The 18,456-nt window shown below is 41.6% G+C and overlaps 1 protein-coding gene across 4 annotated transcripts in view; it reads right to left on the bottom strand.

The window, feature by feature from the left end:
* GALNT18 (polypeptide N-acetylgalactosaminyltransferase 18) overlaps positions 1-18,456 on the bottom strand; it is a 332,956-nt gene that overhangs the window by 66,251 nt on the left and 248,249 nt on the right. For all 4 annotated transcript variants that reach the window (XM_073216198.1, XM_073216195.1, XM_073216196.1 and 1 more), the window contains one exon: positions 17,171-17,285. In XM_073216198.1, coding sequence (XP_073072299.1) covers positions 17,171-17,285 — 115 coding nt within the window. The remainder of the gene's footprint in view (positions 1-17,170; positions 17,286-18,456) is intronic.

An 18,456-nucleotide genomic window follows, 5' to 3' on the forward strand; every position in this document is an offset into this window, starting at 1 on the left:
CACTTGAAGAGATTTGCCCTTCTCATACACATCAGGATGAATTGTCAGATTGGGGTATCATCTTTGAGAGGCACCTATGGCAAACTCACACCAGAAATGGGGATTTGTGCAAGAGAGCTGAATGGCAGCACGGCATGCCTGAGGAGGACCAATAGATGATCCCATCTAACTTCCTGGGTGAGCAAAATGAGGGTCAAGGTCAAATGATAATCTAGAAGCAAAGTAGGAAAAGTGTCCAAGATTTCTGCCTTTTGGGAGGTAGGAGGTCACTGTGGTTCAGAGCACAGGCTCTGGGTTAGACAGTCCTGGTATGAAATCCTGCATTTCCCATTTGCTGGACTGGTGACTTCAGGCCTTCTAACATTCAGTTTTCTTTGTCTGTGAAATGGAGACAAGTGACGCTGCAAAAATAGTTATTGTGAGACTTAAGTAAGGTTGCAGGGAGAGGGTTTGTTTTCAACATTTAGCTCAAATTTAGAGCCCACCAGGTAGTAGGTATAATTATTATCACTCTAAGACACCACTGATGATAAGATTCACCATTGCTATAATTAGAGCTTTTTAGGGCAGGAGGAAACACTACATTCCTCTGAGTTCAAGATTTATATATTCAGCTACCTACATGTCACATCTATTTGTGTGTCTCAGGCATCACAAGCTTACCTTGTCCAAAACCAAGTTCTTAATTTCCTCCCCTGCCTCCCCTTTGGTCCCTTGGTCTTCCCCTTCATCCACCTAACAGCCCAACCCTAAAACCTAAATAATTGAGCAATTTATCCATAATTGTGTCCTGTCCCTCCTCCACCGTATCTAATAATACATCAGCAAATGCAGTCAGTCCTATCTCCTAAATATAGGTTAAATTCAATCATCTCTCTCAATCTGCACAGCCAACATCCTGGTCCAAGCCATCAGTGTCTTTGTGTGGGCAACTCTATCAACTGCCTCCTAACAAGTCTCTTTGATTCAACCCTTGTTGCCCTCTAATCTATCTCTGAAAATTATAAAGCAGATCATGTCCCTTTTCTGCTTTAATTCAACAATAATGTATTGAGCTCTTACTAGGAGCCAGGCCTATTGCATGAGATGTGAATTTTGTCACTGAACAAAATATACAAAATCCCTGACTTTCTGAAACTTACACTCTGTGTTTTCTGTTGTAACCCTTACTATGGGCTGAATTTCATCCCAAATTTGTCCTCTGAAGCTCAATCCCCCACCCCCCATGCAACTGTATTGAAGATAGACCTTTTAAGGTGGTGATTAAGTTAAATGAGGTCAGAAGTGGGGGCCCTGCTCAGACATAACTGACATCCTTATAAGAAGAAGAGACACCAGAGCTCCCTCTCCACTGTGAGGACACAGCCAGAAGGTAATATTCTGAAGTAAGGAAGAGAGCTCTTACCAGAACCAGACCAGGCTAGCACTCTGATCTCGGACCTGTGAGAAAATTAATTTCTGTTGTTTAAGTCCCCCAGTCTATGGAATTTTGTTATGGCAGCTGGAATTAACAAACACAGCACTTACTGCAATTAGTAACTATACATCTATTCTTTGTCCACTTTTATCAGCTGTCTGTCTCATTATACCATTAGTTTCAAGAAGGAATGGGCTGTGTTTACTTTTTAAACTTTGAATGCCCAATGTTAAACATTGCACACCCGATGTCACATATGGCAGGCATCTAACAAATAATGTCAGATGAATGAACTGCATTAAATGTACACATAAAATTATAAGTTGAATAACCATATGTCCTGGGTGTCCCATGATGACACTGGTTTAGACCTGTTGTTCTGGTGTAATTGTTTAATTGTCGACATTATTCCCTTTCATTCTCAAAGGGCTCTGATTTGGACAATAAGTTGTAAGTTATTTATATATTTATTTATATAGGCCAAATTTTTAAGGCACAACCTGATGTAGGAAACATTAGAATCCAAGATAAGTGTCTTTTTTGAAATCAATACTAACATTTTCTCTCTCCTACTCCATGATTTCTTTACATACCCAGGGCAGTGAAAAGTACACAAGTCAGCAAGACCCTCACTCACTGCTGAGCAGCACAGCAGTAGGTGTGAGGAATGAATGGGGCGCACCCAGTCAGTGGCCCACTGCCTGCCAGGTGCTGTACCAGGCAGGGAGAGAGACCGGCTGTCCTTGGACTTCCCCAAACCAGATGGATGGCACAGACATAGAGAGAGACCCAGCACCTAGAGTAAATGTTGTTCCCTGGGGTAGGTTACAGCAGGGATTAACCCTTTATTTTCAGGACTGACTTTATGTTCAGGTAAGGCTTGCTTGATAGAAAACCTTGTGCATAGGGGCAATTTCTGTAAACAGTCCCCATAAGCCCTGGGAAAACTTCCTCAGCGGGATCCTGACTCTTGTGTCATCTCACAAAGCAAACAGCAGCTGTCATAGGAGTAGATGTCTCTGAATTCCCTGTCTGCAATTGCAGATGTATGAATATTACGTCTTGGCAAAAGGAAACTACAACAGTGTCTGCATGGAGAGGAGGAGGAGGGGTGGGGAAGAGGAGGAAGAGGAGCCCATGCTCACTTTCTTTCTTTCTTTTTTATTGGAATATAGTTGATATACAATATTATATTGGCTTCAGATGTGCAACATAGTGACTTGATAATTATATACATGACTAAATGCTTGCATGGTAAGCATGGTCACCCCCTGTTACCAAGATAGTTCAATAGTACTGGTCTTATTCTCTCTGTTGTGCTTCCATTCCCCACTTTCTATCTGTTGCTCTGGGGAACTGACTCTGGCCCTGCCCGTGGTCCCTTCCTGGGAGATCAGAACCATGACGTCGTGGCGGCAAAGCAGCTACCTTCCCGGATCTGATACAAAGGAGTAGGCTGACTCAGCTAAAGCAAAACAAAACATCAAAAAGAAAAAGAAAAGGACACACAGAGAGAGGGAATGACTCTCTGGAGCTTTACCATATGTTGCTGGCACCCAAGGATTTTTCTCTTTTTTCTCCAAATCAGGAAATTAAGCATCAATACATTACTATTACCTAATCCAAAGATTTAATCAAATGTCATTAATTGTGTCAATATGGCTTTTAGAGCTATCTTCCTCCTTAGTCCCAATTTTTTAAGAATGTAAAAATTCCCTTCAGTTTGACTCTCAAAATCCTTTATCAATTGTTACCTCTTCATTGTTTTAATCTTATTTTTCTATGGCTCCCTCACTGAACACAATTAAAAAAACATAAGCATGGAGACCCTTCCAGAGTAAAATTGTCCATGGGCATTCTCCCTCTTCTGCTCCCCACCATTTCTAGCTAATTGCTTCATTATGTACTTTTTTAATTGCTTTGTTCTTTAGGGATTAATTTTGTACTTATCTTTACTAGCCATAAAACTTTAACAACGTACTGTAAAACTGCGTCTGTTTGGAGGCTGGTTTGTAATTGCAAGAGTCACTCCATAGCTGGGGTGCTAAAGATTATGCACTATGGCAAAGGAGCTCTCCTCTCAGTGTTTTCAGATGCCTTCTGGCAGCTGGGTATGGTGGAATAATTGGTTCTGGGCTGCTTAGGGTGCCAAACTTCCCTCATATATGAGGCTCACAAGTGAGGAAGACCCAGAGGGCCACACCTAGTGACACACATTCCAGCAGAGCAGGGTAACCTATAGCTGACCACCTAGAAGGAAATGAAAATTCCAGCCATCCCCTCATGGCCAAGTCCATACTTCCCTGGGGGCCCTAGCTCTTGGCTTCTACTACAAGCAGGCACTAGGTCACCTTCTCCCACCATTCATGGTCAAATAAAACCTCTTAACTCCCTGGCTCCTGTCAGTCTCCATCCACTCCCTGCTTAGGCCTTGGAAATCTATCTCCTATCGCCACCCCTTGCCTCTACCTGCCCCCTCAAAGACCTTTTCCAGCTGCATCCATATGCCTCTGTATCCATAAGCCCTTCTACTGCTTGAACTTTCATTTTACAAGGTGGGCATTTAGAGGTTTTGCATCAGACAACTGTGTTCAAATCCAAGCTCTACCACCCTGTCTCTGTGGGGTCTGGGTAAATGTCTCAGCCTTGCTGAGCCTTGGTGTTCTCATCGGTAAAATGGGGATAAAAATGCTAGTCCCTCATGGTTCTGGGGTGCAGTAAATGACGTATCACATGAAAGTCACTAGGATGTAAGCGCTATAAGGGCACAACCTAGCCTATCCTGTTCATCACATTATAACCAGTGTTCAGCACGGTGTCTAGTATTAAGTGAACACCCTAAGCACAAAGTAAATGTTTGCTAGATGGTAGCGATTATTGTTAGTATTCATCTTAGCTTGGCTGTTATACTCCTGAAATGAAGCCTTCCGCTGACATCTGTGATTTTCCACCAATCCAGTCCATATTTTTCTAGTCAATTATTCTCTGTAACTATGGGTACCCCCTGCCCCCCTACCCCCCTCCGCATTTCCTATGCCCATACTTAAATCTAAAATCTATTCTCAGTTCACTTTTACCCTCACTGGGCTCCTCCATCCTCTTGCCTTCAGAGGACCCACAGAGGACAACTGATACCTTGGTCTCATCTCCATGATTTTTCTGTGCCCTTAGTTTTGTAGTTCTGGCTTCCTGCTCAAGGAAGATTCCAGGAATTACATTCTTCTGTTCCCCATTGACAAGCGCATACACAGGCATCAGAGTAAATGCTCACTGCATGGGTGAATAGATGGATTACATTGTTATTCCATCACCAAACTTGCCACATTTCCCCCTCCAAGCTGCTCTCTGTCCAAACACCCTTGCCTTCATCAATGGCACGTTCAAGTCTCCCATTATTTGGGCTTTAAATCTCAATGCCATCTTTGGTGAACCTTAACTAACTCATTTATAAGAACCAGGAAAGGCTAGGTCTTGACTTCCAATGATCACTCAAGCTATTATTAGCATCCAAAATAGTGCTAGTGTAACACATGGACAATGTTTGGTAAAACTTTGAGTCACTTAGGAAGGACAAAAGCTTGAAATTTACAATCTATATTTGGTGCTTGAAGTCTTTGGCTTCAGAAGACCACACAGATGAATACTGATTCCACTTCTATAGGCTTTACTGCATAACAGTGGCTGAAGGACAATACAAAGCAGATTCCAATTCATGACAAAATGACGCAGAACAGCTCGCTGCCCGCCAGCATGTGAACTCACACACACACACAGAGGGATGTATTATTCCAAGCTCTCAGACCCTTCTGAACTCTAGCTTCAGCTGGCTAGAACCAATCACAGCATTTAGAAGTAACCAGAGACTGAAATCCAATTTAAGGTGTTTAATTTTCTCTGTCTCCAGGGATGGGAGGTAAGAGACTGTGCCTGCAGCTTTTCTATGAGATGCTGCAGCTGGTGGTTTCCTGAGACATTTTCCGCAGAGTGGGAATGCTGGTGCCTACACTCTTTCTTACTGTGCTGCCACAGACCGGCTGATTTACCGGAAACTGTGGTAGCCAGGTTTTTAATGATCTTCCTTGTGGCTGAGTGGGAACAGCCATGATGCTGGCAGCGAGCTGAGGTTACTCAGATCCCTCCGTTCAAGGCCTCCGAGGAGAGCCACAGAGTCTACATGTGCGTCAGTACACAGCAGGCTTGAAAGCACATGTTAACCTGCCTGGACCTCTTTCACTGGTAATTGTAGCAAAGTCTCTAGCCCTTTAACCATAGGAGCATTTTGTAAAAGTTTTGAACAGTGGTGATGCCTCTTCTAGGCAGTTACTACAGACCCTTCTTTGCTTCTTCTTCCTCCTCCGAGCCTCGGGCTCCCTGAACCCAGATTTCTGACTCTCCATCTGTTTCTGGCTCCTCTCATGTGGCAGCTCCTCAGTCTATCTCTTTTCTGCTCTCTGGACTCTGGCTGTCTACTCAGCCCTTGCCTTTGTCACCCTGAGTTTTGAAGTTTCCCGGGACCTCTGTGAAGCCCCTGTGGTGGTGTCTAACCCAGGCCCCATCTCCCACTAGGGATTTGGGCTGAATCATCAAACACTGAAACTGTACATGATGGTTTTCCAAAGCAATGCAGGCCCTGGCTAGTCCCTGAAATTAAGCTTTATGCCGTGGATGATTTTAAGCCCTCAAGGCAGTGGTAGATAAGTAACATGACACAGTGATAAGGCATGAGCTTTGAAACCACTCAGGCTGGTTCTCATCTTGAGCTATTTGGGGAGGTATCTTATCCTGCTATCTACAGGTTCCTAATTTACAGAATAAGGATAACAACATGGACCTCATAGGTCTCATATAAAGTTAATAAGATAATATACACAAAGAGATGGGGCAATAGCATATAATAAACAGAAGTCCCTACTTTCATTATTATTACTATTATTACTATCATCATCTTCCAGACTTGTGGCCAGTACTGCTGTGAGTTGTGGAGCACGTTATCTGCTTTATGAAATAAACTTCTTCTACTGCCCAAGAATTTATGTCACTAAATCCAATCTTAGACATTCCAGACCTAGGAAATCCAATACTGGTAAACCATGGAAATGTGTGTTTGAGCTTAGCACGAGGTCCTCCACGATAGGTGCACTTTCTCCCCTTTGCTTGAGTCACTGATGAAAATGTTGGCCAAGCCAGGATGAGCAAAGAGCCCACAAAGACTTCTTGTGAAGTGCCAGAGACCAGCTGTCTTCCCCATCTGAGGACTCCTCCCTGTCTGTCTCTGATCCTCTATTTTAGCCCCATGTCCTGTTACAGATCTAGTTCCCAACCTTAGGGGTCAGCCACAGTCATGCCGTTTGTCAGCTGTCACTCTACCATGTCACCCCAATTCTCTGGAATGCTCATCATCCTTATCTGTGCTCTTGGAACACACACTCATTTCTGGGGACCCAGCCTAAATCACCTGCAAAGCCCCCGTCTAGTTCCACGGGTAGAGGTCACTGCCTCCTGGGTGCTGCTGCAGTGCACAACGGGTAGTTCACCCCCGCCATGCTGACCTCAGCAACTGTGCTTTACTTAGAGCTTTAATCCAAATCACATCCACCATGATGAATTTTCAACTAGAAAATATATTATGGAGTAAATGTCACTAAGGCAGTTTAATCCTCTTGGTCAATTTTCTATATAGTATTATTTTATTTTATTTTATATGAATTTTCTGGGTTTGTTTCACCAGAATTAATTTCATCAGGGTTAATTTTTTTTGCATTGATAGTATAGCTAAGATATGATTTATCCTTCAGTACTTTTTTCTTTTTTACCCACATCATATTTTATAGTTAGGGCTTCCACCAGTGTTTTTTTCTGGTCATGATTTCAACCAAGTTTAGTTTTCCTGAATCAAATTATATAAATTTGTCAATATTTCTTTATTTAATCGATTTTTTATTTTTTAAATTTTTTACTGTGTTCATTTTTATTTAACCCTTTAGTTTGTGTTGATTATCTTTACTATTACTCATGGTTTGGAAAAAGAATAATGGTCTTCCATTTTTGTTTTTAAAAAATATTCTAGGAACAGCTCAAGAGAACATGTGACTGGGTTTTCTGGGTTATGGAATTTGTATAGCTGCCATTGGTGGATCAAGGAACACAGAAGCCCTTGACGTCAAAATGGAGGGGGGCGGTCCAAGCATTCTGTTCAAGCTCATGACATTTCCTATAAATCCTCTATTATACTAGACCTAGACGATGGTAAGGTAGTTGTCTGTCCAGCTAGATGGAGAGCCAGTCAAAGGCCAACTCTTTCATTTACCTCTAGTTTCCCAGAATCTGGTGGGTGGTTGAAGAATGAATGAATGAATACATAAATCAATGAACACACAAGGGAGATTGAGAGAAATTTTGTCAGATTTCTTATGACTGCCACTATACTATGCCTACTTATGGAAAGCATAATGGCTTCTGAAGCCATTCTTCCTGGGTTCAAATCTCACCTTCACCATTTACCAGTCATGTGACCCTGGGCAACTTACATCACTTCTCTGTTCTTCAGTATATCACCTGTAAGTGAGAATAATCATGCTACCTGTATCATAGGGTTGCTGCAAGGATTAAGGAAGTTAATACATGGAAAGCACTTAGGACAGTAGCTCACAAAAAATTACTGCTACATCACAATTAACTGTTAGTTAGTCATAAATCTCATCCATCTTTCTAGTGATAGCAAGAGGTGATCATGTTCATTTCCTATTATAAGGAGCCCATATTCCATTAGGCATCCCTTCCTATTTTTTTTAATGGTTCTAATATTTGTTTCTTAAATTAAACTGATAACTACATTCATTAGAGCTCCCCCACTGCCACCCCAAAACATGATAGCTCTGATCTTCTGAGACATATAGAATATATTCTCTTGTATTTGACTGGCCTTCAAATTATAAACCTGTTTACTGAGCACATAGTAGGTTCCAAATCTGATAGTGGGTAAGTTTTTCTATGACTCAACTCTGAAAGGAAGAAGGGTACATTTGCTTATACCAAAAAAAAAAAAAAGCCTTTGCATGGAAAAAACAGAAAACCAGAAGCAAAATCAAAAGACAAGTAACAAAACGGGGAGAAAATATTTGCAATATATGTGGTAGGCAGAGTATTACCATTTCTGATGTGTAAAGAAATTCTAAAAATAGAGAAAAGACCAACAATCCTTTTGAAAATGGGCCAAAGATATAAAATGCTCACAGAAAAAGAAATGCAAACGGTCTTAATCACACGAAAGGCTCTTAATAAGAGAAATGCAAATTAAAACTACTCTGGAAGCCATTCTCATCTGACAGATTGACAAATATCCAAATATTCCACAACACTCTTGGTGGAAATAGTGCTACCATTTCTGGAGGGATATTTGACTATATCCAGCAAAATTCCACATGCATTTGCCCTTTGACCTCACAATTCCACTTTCAGGAATTCAAATAATAGCTAGTAAAAACACAAGGAATGAATGCACAAGGCTATAAATTATAGCAGTATGCCCTCAAAAGGAAACTGGTAGAATAAACTATGGGACATTCATGCACTGGAGTACTACACAGCTATGAAAAAACAATGAGGAATAAACTATATACTATTAAAAATAATTTTCAGAAAAAAATACATAGCTAAAAAAACAAGGTAATGAAAAGTGTAAATGGTAACTTACCATTTATCTAAGAAAGATTACATATATATTCACATACATATTTCCTTATAATTTTTTGAAGTGTAAAGTAAAAGAAATAAAGAAATATTTATGTTAGAGGTAGTAAGAATGCAGGATGAAAGGGACAGTGATAGAAGATAGACTTTTTTGAATATACTTGTTTTTGTAGATTTGACTAGAATTATGTAAATATTTACATAATTATAAAAAGTTACATATAAAAAAATTCCTAAAAATCAAAAACAAAGGAAATAAATGAACCTGTTTATTAGGTTGGTAGGATAATCACACAAAGAGGAGCTATTCCAAATGACTTCAAACCACAGTAATTCGTATATCTCTAGTGGAATATAAACTACAAAAAGAAATGCAAAAAAAATTCTAATTGTTTCTAGTAATCATATTGTTGGTGATAGTGTTATCATGAGTATTCTGAGAGAGTAAAATACATACTAGGGAATAAAATACATAATTTTGTAATTATGCTGGTATCATTAAAGGCTACAACTTTTAGTGTAGAAGAAGGGAAATGTAGATATAAGATTGATAAGGTTAAGTAAAAATCCTACAGTCCTACATTTGAATACGAGAGATCATCATGAGTGCCTGGAGTATTTTATCCCTGCAAAAATAACAAACATTTCTAGTTCTGACTGCTGAAAAGACCTAGAAGCATGAACAAACCCGGTAGCAATAAGTACCTCTAGTGCCCAGACTGTGATTTTTAAATAACATTTCTCACTAACAGAAAGCCGGCTCCTTAAGGAAATGAGGTCTGGAGCAGGAAATGTATACATGAACCTGGAATGCCTCTAAATGGCAGGGAAGCCATTAAAGAGGCAAAAGGGCTCAGGAACTAATGTCAATTGGCTCCCAACGGCCAAAGGTGGAAAACTTTTGAATCAGGAAGGGTATTAAATGTAATGAATTGAAATACATCAAAAATATTTAAACCTATAAATTCATAATAATACTGAAAAAGCTTATTGGTCCCCTTTGGAAGATGGTAGAGAATCAATTCATTATTTTGAAAGCTATTATAGAATTATTTATTCTGACTATTCCAAAAGAACCTTATTGTATTTTCAAGCAACCAAAGAATGGGTGGTCATAAATATCTCTTTATAAAAGCTAATAAATGAGGAATGAAATTAAAATATCACCCTTTTGCAGCCCCTAATGAGTTATTTGATCTAAGCAATATTTAGCAATGACAGCTAACATCACAAATGAGGAGACAACTAGACATATACCTCATAATGGAAGTATACAAATATTGCCCATGAAATATTCTTGCTGCAAAATTGAACATACATCTCTAGATTGAACTCCCAATTTAAAAGATATATATTGGACAGAACCTGTTAAATGACATCAGGGGAATGCCATCAGGAAAATCTAGACTGTGGGAGTCTCCACAGGACAAATCACCTGCTCTCTTTAAAAATAAAGCAGGGGGGGAAAAGCAGATGGAGAGAGAAATTCAATAATTAATAGACAGTTGAAAGACATAACCAAGGGGATCTTAAGGCAAACAAATTTTAAAATAAACAAAACAAAGTTATGAGAAAATTAAGAAAATCTGAACACTGTTTGAATATTTGATGGTATTATGGAATTCTTTTCAACACTTTTAGAACTGAAAATAGTATTGTGGTCATATTTTTTAAAAAGGTCTTATTTATTTTAGATGCATATTGAAATAATTTTGGATGATATGATGTCTGGGATTTGCCTCAAAATAACTGCAGTTAGGGGAGGATTGGGTAGGGGTAGAGATTAAAACCAAATTGTCTATGTGTTGACATGGTTAAAACTGGGTGATGGATGCAAGGGAATTTATTATACTATTCCATTTTTGCATATGTTTGAAATTTTCCATAATAAGTATTTTTTTAAAAATCCCATTTATGATAAAGTATTTGGAATATAGAGCTCAATACCTTAGATTTTATATTACTTACTGAAAAGGATTTTTAAACCCAGGTTCTAAATCCCCTTCCTATATGAGGAAACATGTCATGTATAATTCTTGGGCCGATGGAAGCTGAAAGGAGGCATATATGACTTGCCCGTATTCCCCAGAAGCTAAGGCATAGGTGCATAACCTAGGTTTAGCCATCCACATGCTCACTCTTAGGACTCTGAATCTTGATGAATGTCAAGAAGACCCAAGCAATGGTGCCCAGTATTCACTGGCAGGATCACCTAGACGTGGCAGTGGGGTCAGTCCTGAATGGACTGTTCTTAACCACTTGGCTTTGGGTGTGGTTCTCATGGTCTAGTCTCTCTCTTGGTTTCTATTTGTTTTCTAAATCTGATTCTCTAGACTTCTTGTTAATTCTTTGAGATGTCCAACAGCCTTCCAATAAATTCCTACTCTGTTAGCCTGAGAGAGTTTTCTTTGCTTACAATGTAGATTCCTGAGTGTTATCTGAATAAAAAGTTCAGTATAAAGCATGTTTAAAAAACTAAAGTACTATATAAACTGCATGGTAGTGTTTTTATGCAACATGTATATCTACATGTATAACAGATATGATCATATATTTTGTATACAGAGCTTTTATAGTTTACAAAATACTTGGATAGCTTTCTTTCTATCTTTATTGTAAAATAATGATTATAATAATGAGATAATGAAGCATAAGAGTGAAATAACTTTTTTGGCCAACATAAATATTTTTAATCCCATAACACTATTAGGATAATAATACCTGGCTTGCCTATAGCACTTGGTTGCTATGTGCATTAAATAGGATAATTGTAAGTAGAGAACCTTGAAAATATATATGAAAGGCACTTGCCATTGTTACTCAGTTGATAGAGAAGCCACAGATGGACCTCGTCCAGGGACTAAGGAATTCTTGATACCTGGTGACTATGCAGTTTGTGAAGTCTACTCTGTCCCTACCTTCTTTGCTTCCTTCATCCCACATTCCCAGTGGAATAGCCACTGGCATTTTCCCAGGCCATGGAAAGATACTAGACTCTCTGTGGCTGAGAAAGAAGACTTATGAGACAGGATGAAACTGGTAGACCAAAACAATAGAGGATGCCTTGGATTTAGAATAAAGTCATAAGAGGTACTGAGGTACTGAGAATTCTCAAATGCAAATTTCTGCCTTATTATGTTATTCAGTAAGGATACCCAGATAAGAAGGACCTTGAATGATTTCTTGGTGACATCAAAGCCAAAAAGTGGAGCCTGTCAATTGTCCTTCCGTCTAGATGTTGCTCAGCTACAGAGGCAGAAAGGACAGAATCATTCAGAGGGAGAGATTCTACAAGAGACTTTATGATAAGGCTAACAGCAGCAGTTAAGAGGCAAGGCTGGCACTAGGGCCTGAGTAATATGGGTGACAAGGAGTTGGTGACTTGTGGATATGTCCAAGTGGAGGTCCAACAGAGAGCCGTGTCTGAGAGCCTCTCACCTCTGTGATGTGTTCCAAAGAGTTCAATCCAGGCAGGAGCCACGTACAGGTAGGGCCCGGTGGAGAGGAGAGGTCGCCCTCATCTCCTGCCTGCCTGGATTCCAAGGGAAGGGCATGGGCACAGTTGTGGCATTCTACATCTATGGTTCCCATTCCAGAAAGGTGGAGACAGCTGCTATTTATATTGAAGAACTGAATATCAAGAAATAATTAGCAGGCTAGGCTTCCAGATCAGTTTTCTTAATGTCAATTTCATATAACTGAGGAGTTGCCTCTTTCAATACCAGAAATTTGACAAGTTTTACATTTTCCAAAGAAACCTTTAAATATGTGTATGTCCCTTTTGTCTTATTTTACAGAGTACACAGAATACAATTTAGGCTTTTCCATATGACTCAGGACTGTTACTAAGTTCATTATGACTGTGCGGTTCTGTGCTGTGCTGTGAACGCAGGGATCTGCCTTAACATTGAGCAGAAGGAGGTCCAAGCTGCTGCGCTTTTGGTCACTTCATATGTATTCTGTACTCTATGTTCAAATAATTTGCATAGGTTTGGAATATATTGTTCCTTGTAAGTTTAGCATTGCTTGATGGTAAAACCATCTAGTCCTAGTTTCTGAATGGTGAGACTTTATTAAACTATTGATTTTCGCTGTTTAATCCATCAAGCTTTTAATTTCCATGTTTGCATTTCTCATGTTTGAAATTCAATTTTTATCCAACTATGACTTATCTTTTTAATGGTTTCTTGCTTCTTATTCACATTTTCAATCTCTTATTTATGTAAATATAGCATGCAACTCATTTTATATCCTGTGTCTGAAGACCCGATGCCTGAAGACCTTGTAGAGGAGAGCTGGCAGTTCCGGGCTTTCCTGGCGTTTGCTCTCGGTGTGTTCTCTCACCTTTGCCTGCTGTGATTCTTCAAAAATGTGAATTCACATTCCTTGGAACCCTAGCTATGGGGAGTTTTGTGGCCTGGATTAAATAGGACTTTCTCCAGAGAGGATTTGTAGACATTTTTGTAGATATTTAAGAACTTCCAAAAACTCTAAGTTAAATTCTACCTTTGAAATTTTCTGGACCATGAAGTATTTTAAGTTATAAATCCAAGGGAGGGAATCACAGAGGAGGATTTTTCCTATCTTCCTGGCACGAGGTTGAGAGAGGCCATCTTCACCCGACCACTGCAGGTGGGGATGGGAGTATTTCTAGCTCATCTTTATGCTAAGAAAATTGGCCTTTGGAGTCCAATTTACAGGGGGTGAGAGAGGGTATTTTGTTAAGCTCTTCATCTTGGGCAAGTCTTACTCTTTGTATTCTATACTCCGTACTCTATGCCATTGAGAAATGTACACTTAAGCTTAAGCCCATCAGGTTCTTCAAGTACAACAGACTCAGGCTTATTAAAGGTTCCTACTTTCACTTAGGTTTTGGTGTCAATATTAATTTTCCTGGGCTGTTACAATAAAACACCACAAACTGGATCACCTAAAACAACAGGCATTTATTCTCTCAGTTATGGAGGCTTCGAGTCTGAAATCAGGTGTGGACAGGGCCATGTTCTCGCCAGCACCTCTAGGGGAAGGTCCTTCCTTGCCTTGTCCAGCTTCTGGTGGCCCCTGGGGTTCCTTAGCTTGTGACATCATAACTCCAATGCTGCCCACATCCTCACAGGGTCAATCTTCCAGCCGTGTCTATGTCTAAATTTTCCTTCTCATAGAGAAGTAAGATCATAGTTGCAGGTACGGGGCTTAGAACTGCGACATAGTTTTGAAGGGACCACACAATATCTTAACAATTTCTTAATTCCTTGCCAGCTCTTGAATGCTTTCTGATATATTCTAGCATTTTTATAGCCATCACCTATACAGTCTTTCTGTTTCCCATTCAATGTCAGCTCTTATTTGTCTCTCTCATTCTGCTTACCTACAGCAACTCCCTTCTTTCTCCTACTGAGTTATGGACTTAGAAATCAGGAAAAAAAGGCTTATTAGAATTGCATGTAAAATAAGAATGAGGCTTTAAGTGGGGACTCAGCAGACATAACTGTAAATAAAGTAGAAGGAAATTACTATATGGACATTATCATACTTTCTGGAGGTGCTCAAAGGATTTTTATCCCTGGATCACTGTGGCATATTTATCTAGGCTTTTGAGTCATGAAGATCTGTGAGTCTTTTCTCTACCTCTCCTAAGTTGTGTGACCTTCAGACTATACCTAAACTGTTACTTCTACAATTTCTTTATCTGAATAAAAGGGATATTATAATAACAGCTACCTTTTAGGGTGTTTTGTAAATGCCAGATAAGTAAAGTGCCAGAGCAGATTTTGCATAATTGTGCAAACAATTCTTTCTGTGTTCCAAATGGGTTCAGGACTTTGAATATTTGCCTCTGAATAAATGAGGTGAGTGAAGCAATGTCTCTCATTTTTACTTACAATCCTGAGATGTTAATTCATAAAATATGAAAGAAAAACACTAATAACTACATAAAATGTGAATTTTAGAGGTGGTCAGTGGTTCTGTATCCCTTTAAGGGGCGATTGGAATTCAAATTAATTAGCCTTTCCTCTCTGTTCTCAGCTCTGCCAGCCAACAGGTTGTTGGGTCCTTGCTTTCAAGGACACCTTTGCTTAAATGCCAATGACCCTTCATGTCTGTTAAGTGGGAGGGAAGACAAAGAGGGGAAAGGAAAAGCCAGGTAACATTTTATACTGCATCTTACACCCTGAACACAAAACCACCCAAAGATGCTTAGTGAGTATTCGAAAGCCTCACCCAGGCCCATATGCTCCAGAACAACTTTATAATCTAGGCAAGGAAAAGCCAGAAATCACCGCCTTGCTGTGATTGACTCACATACATGTTGGAAGCAGAGTTCACAAATCTAATTCCTTTCTCCGTTCCCAGACATTTTTACCTAGAGAACACAAGTGACTAGAGGCAGGCCTGCCCGCTCTGCCAATTCCTGGCAGCAGCTCTTAGTGAAAAATATTATGTTTGGGGCAAGCATTTATCCAGGAGCGGCACTGGAATAAGATGGCAAGGATGCAAATGGTGAATAAATGACTGGTGTGGGGAGAGCTGGAGAAATGAGGGTGATTATGTAGGCGCTGTCCTCTATGAATATATTGGCTTCCCAATAAGCCTGTGCATTCTGACTGCCTCCAAAGCAATTTCTCAGGGTTTCTGTGAATACAGGGGTCTGGAAGCATTTTCTAAGCTTGGCTTCAGACAACCTGCTCCTGCTGCTAGCCCTCAAAGCTCAGTATGAAGTCTGGGTGACAAGTCAGGCCCACACAGTGCCTACCAGGCCATGGTAGGTGCTGTGAGATGCCCATTGGAAGTGGCCAGTCTCCCTTCAGGACAGGATGAGGGCTGTCTAGGGTCAGCTGATTGCCCACTGGGGGTGGGAGGGTTATGGAAGTTAAGAGCTGAGAGAAGGTTATATCCAAGCTGGAGTCCTTGAGTAGGAGCCAAATATTAGGAACTGGAGATGCCAAATACAGATGCTAAGACCAAAGGGACAAAAGTAGGAACTCCAGTCCTAGGAACCAGCCAAATGTGGGGGTGGTAGCATGGAGGGCTGGCAGTGAGGAGGGGCACCTAGGGTGACCGCCATGAACACCAGCGGGTACAAGGTCCTGTCCTCTCCAAGGGCTGGTGAGCGAGCAGGACGTGGGTGTGGCAGGCTGCTTAGAAATCCGCACAGACAGGGCAGTGGGGACCATTGTGGGGATGGACCACAGCTTGAATGTCAGGTTTTTCATGAGCATGGGACCACAACCTGGACAGAGGAGTGAGCTTCTTTCCTTCATTGTATCTGCTGTCACCTTCCTGCCTACCTCCTGGGGACCTAAGGAGTCCCTCAGACACAGGGGAAGGGTTCATTTTTGAGTTATCTTTCATAGGTCCAGGGAAATTAAATGGTGCCTGTTGTGGATCCATGCCACAAGTTGATAGCTGCAAAGGGTTCTGTACTTTGGGGCAGGATGGTGGCTACCCCTGGAGAATGGTGTGAGGCATAAAGGGGCCCGAGGTCTGCCCAGCACATGGCAGAAACCAGCATGGAGGGAACCTGGCTGTGTTTTGCCAGTGAGGAGGAACAGCCCTGTTATGCCCCATGTGTTTGTTTCCCTGTAGCCCTTTATTGACAAAGTTTCTATATAAGTTCTGTGGGCCACTGTGGAGAAGAGAGAGAGTATTAGAGTGAGAAACCCAAGGGGAGGTGACTTTGAGGGGACACGACCCTGAGGGCACTCCTGTCTGGCCCCCTTTGAAGCCTAGAGTCTCCTCCTGGAGCACACCTCTGCTCACCTCTGAGAAGCATATGTTTGGTTTAGCAAAGAGGTTGTTCCCTTGAGTTGGGAGCTCAACTCTCCCATGTCCTCACCCTCTGCCAGCAATTTCTGGAGTCCTTTTCTTCCTGCAAATCCTATAGGCCCCATCCTGCATGTCTATCCCATCCTCATCAGCCCTGATCTCACACAAATGGACCCTGACTAGGGCCAGGACATTCAGAATCATAACCCTCAACCTTGAGCCCATTTCTCCACCCCTTAGACTCATTCATCCTTTGGGGAGCTGAGCCAAGCCCTACGGGTGAGAAACCCTGCTCACCCTGATCCCAAGCTCGACATTCTCGCCTCCGTAGACCTCCATGCCTTCGTCCAGTAAGCCGATCTCCTGGAAGTACTGCCGGTCCACAATGAAGCAGCCGATGAGGGCAGGGCTCCTGCAGGGGTGTGGGGAGATGGGCCAGCAGTTAATAGAGGGGCTGTCTCATGGGGGCTTTGCCAGAGGAGTAGGAGCAGGGGTGCCTTCTTCTACCAGGAGGATCTGGACCTCTCCCTTCCTTTGCTGCCAGAACTGGCATGTGCCTCTTTCCCCAAGGGACCCTCCCAGGTCTACCTTCCCCAGCTACTCCAAGGAGGCTGTTTCATCAGGGCAGTGCAGACAGCTCCTGTACTGGGACCACAGCTCCTGTACTGGGACCAGCTGTCATTCCTGGTGGTGGTTGCATATGTCTTAACCCAGAGAAGTAGTGCTCAGCCTGCCTATCTAGATGGAATGTCTGTATCTTAGCTGCTCTGACCCCTGAACTCTGAACAGTTGACCCAGTCTCTCTTTCTACCTGTGCATCCATGCCAACTTTCCCACCCTTCCCCAACTTGGATTCTGCATGCCAATCTTGGTGCATTTGCAAAGATTTGCTGGGACTTGGGATAGCATGATAAATGATTTGGATTTATCTGTAGGTTGTCAGTGAGGAATTTAAGCAGACAGCAGTATGAGCAGATCTGCATTTTTAACAAGAATACTCAGGCAGCTGTGTGGTGACTTATTGGAGGAGATTGGGTGGAAATTGAGGAATCCAGCTGGGAAGCTTGTTGCTCTATCCAGGTGAGAAATGGTGAGACCTGGAGCAGAGTATCAGGAGGGAAGGGATTGTTTAAAGGTAGAAAACCAGCAGAACTTAGACACAGGTGAACTATGAATGTAGGAAAGAGGGAGCAATCTGGATGTCAGCTGGCCTAACTGATGATGGGGTGGGGCTACTCATCAATGCAGGGTACGGAGGACCAGCTGGTTTCAGAAGGGAAAAGCATTCCTTACTGGGAAAACTGATCGTAAGGTGCCTGTGGGACTCTAGGGGGAGATATCCAACAGGTAGGGCTTAGTACATGGTGTGGATCTGGAACTTAGCAGAGGTCTTAGCTGGTGACCTAAGACCTGGTTTCACATCAACAACTAGTATGTACAGGAGCTGAAAGGCCTTCCCTTAGCGAGAGTGTGAGCATGGGCTTACAGGCTATGTGCAGACACCAGCAGGACTTTGTAAGTGATTCACATTAGGTGAGTCAGTATGGGCACATGTGGGCTGCCTTTCCGCCTTACACAAATGA

Source organism: Manis javanica, chromosome 11 (genome assembly GCF_040802235.1).
Source record: "Manis javanica isolate MJ-LG chromosome 11, MJ_LKY, whole genome shotgun sequence".
Taxonomy (NCBI): Eukaryota; Metazoa; Chordata; class Mammalia; order Pholidota; family Manidae; genus Manis; species Manis javanica.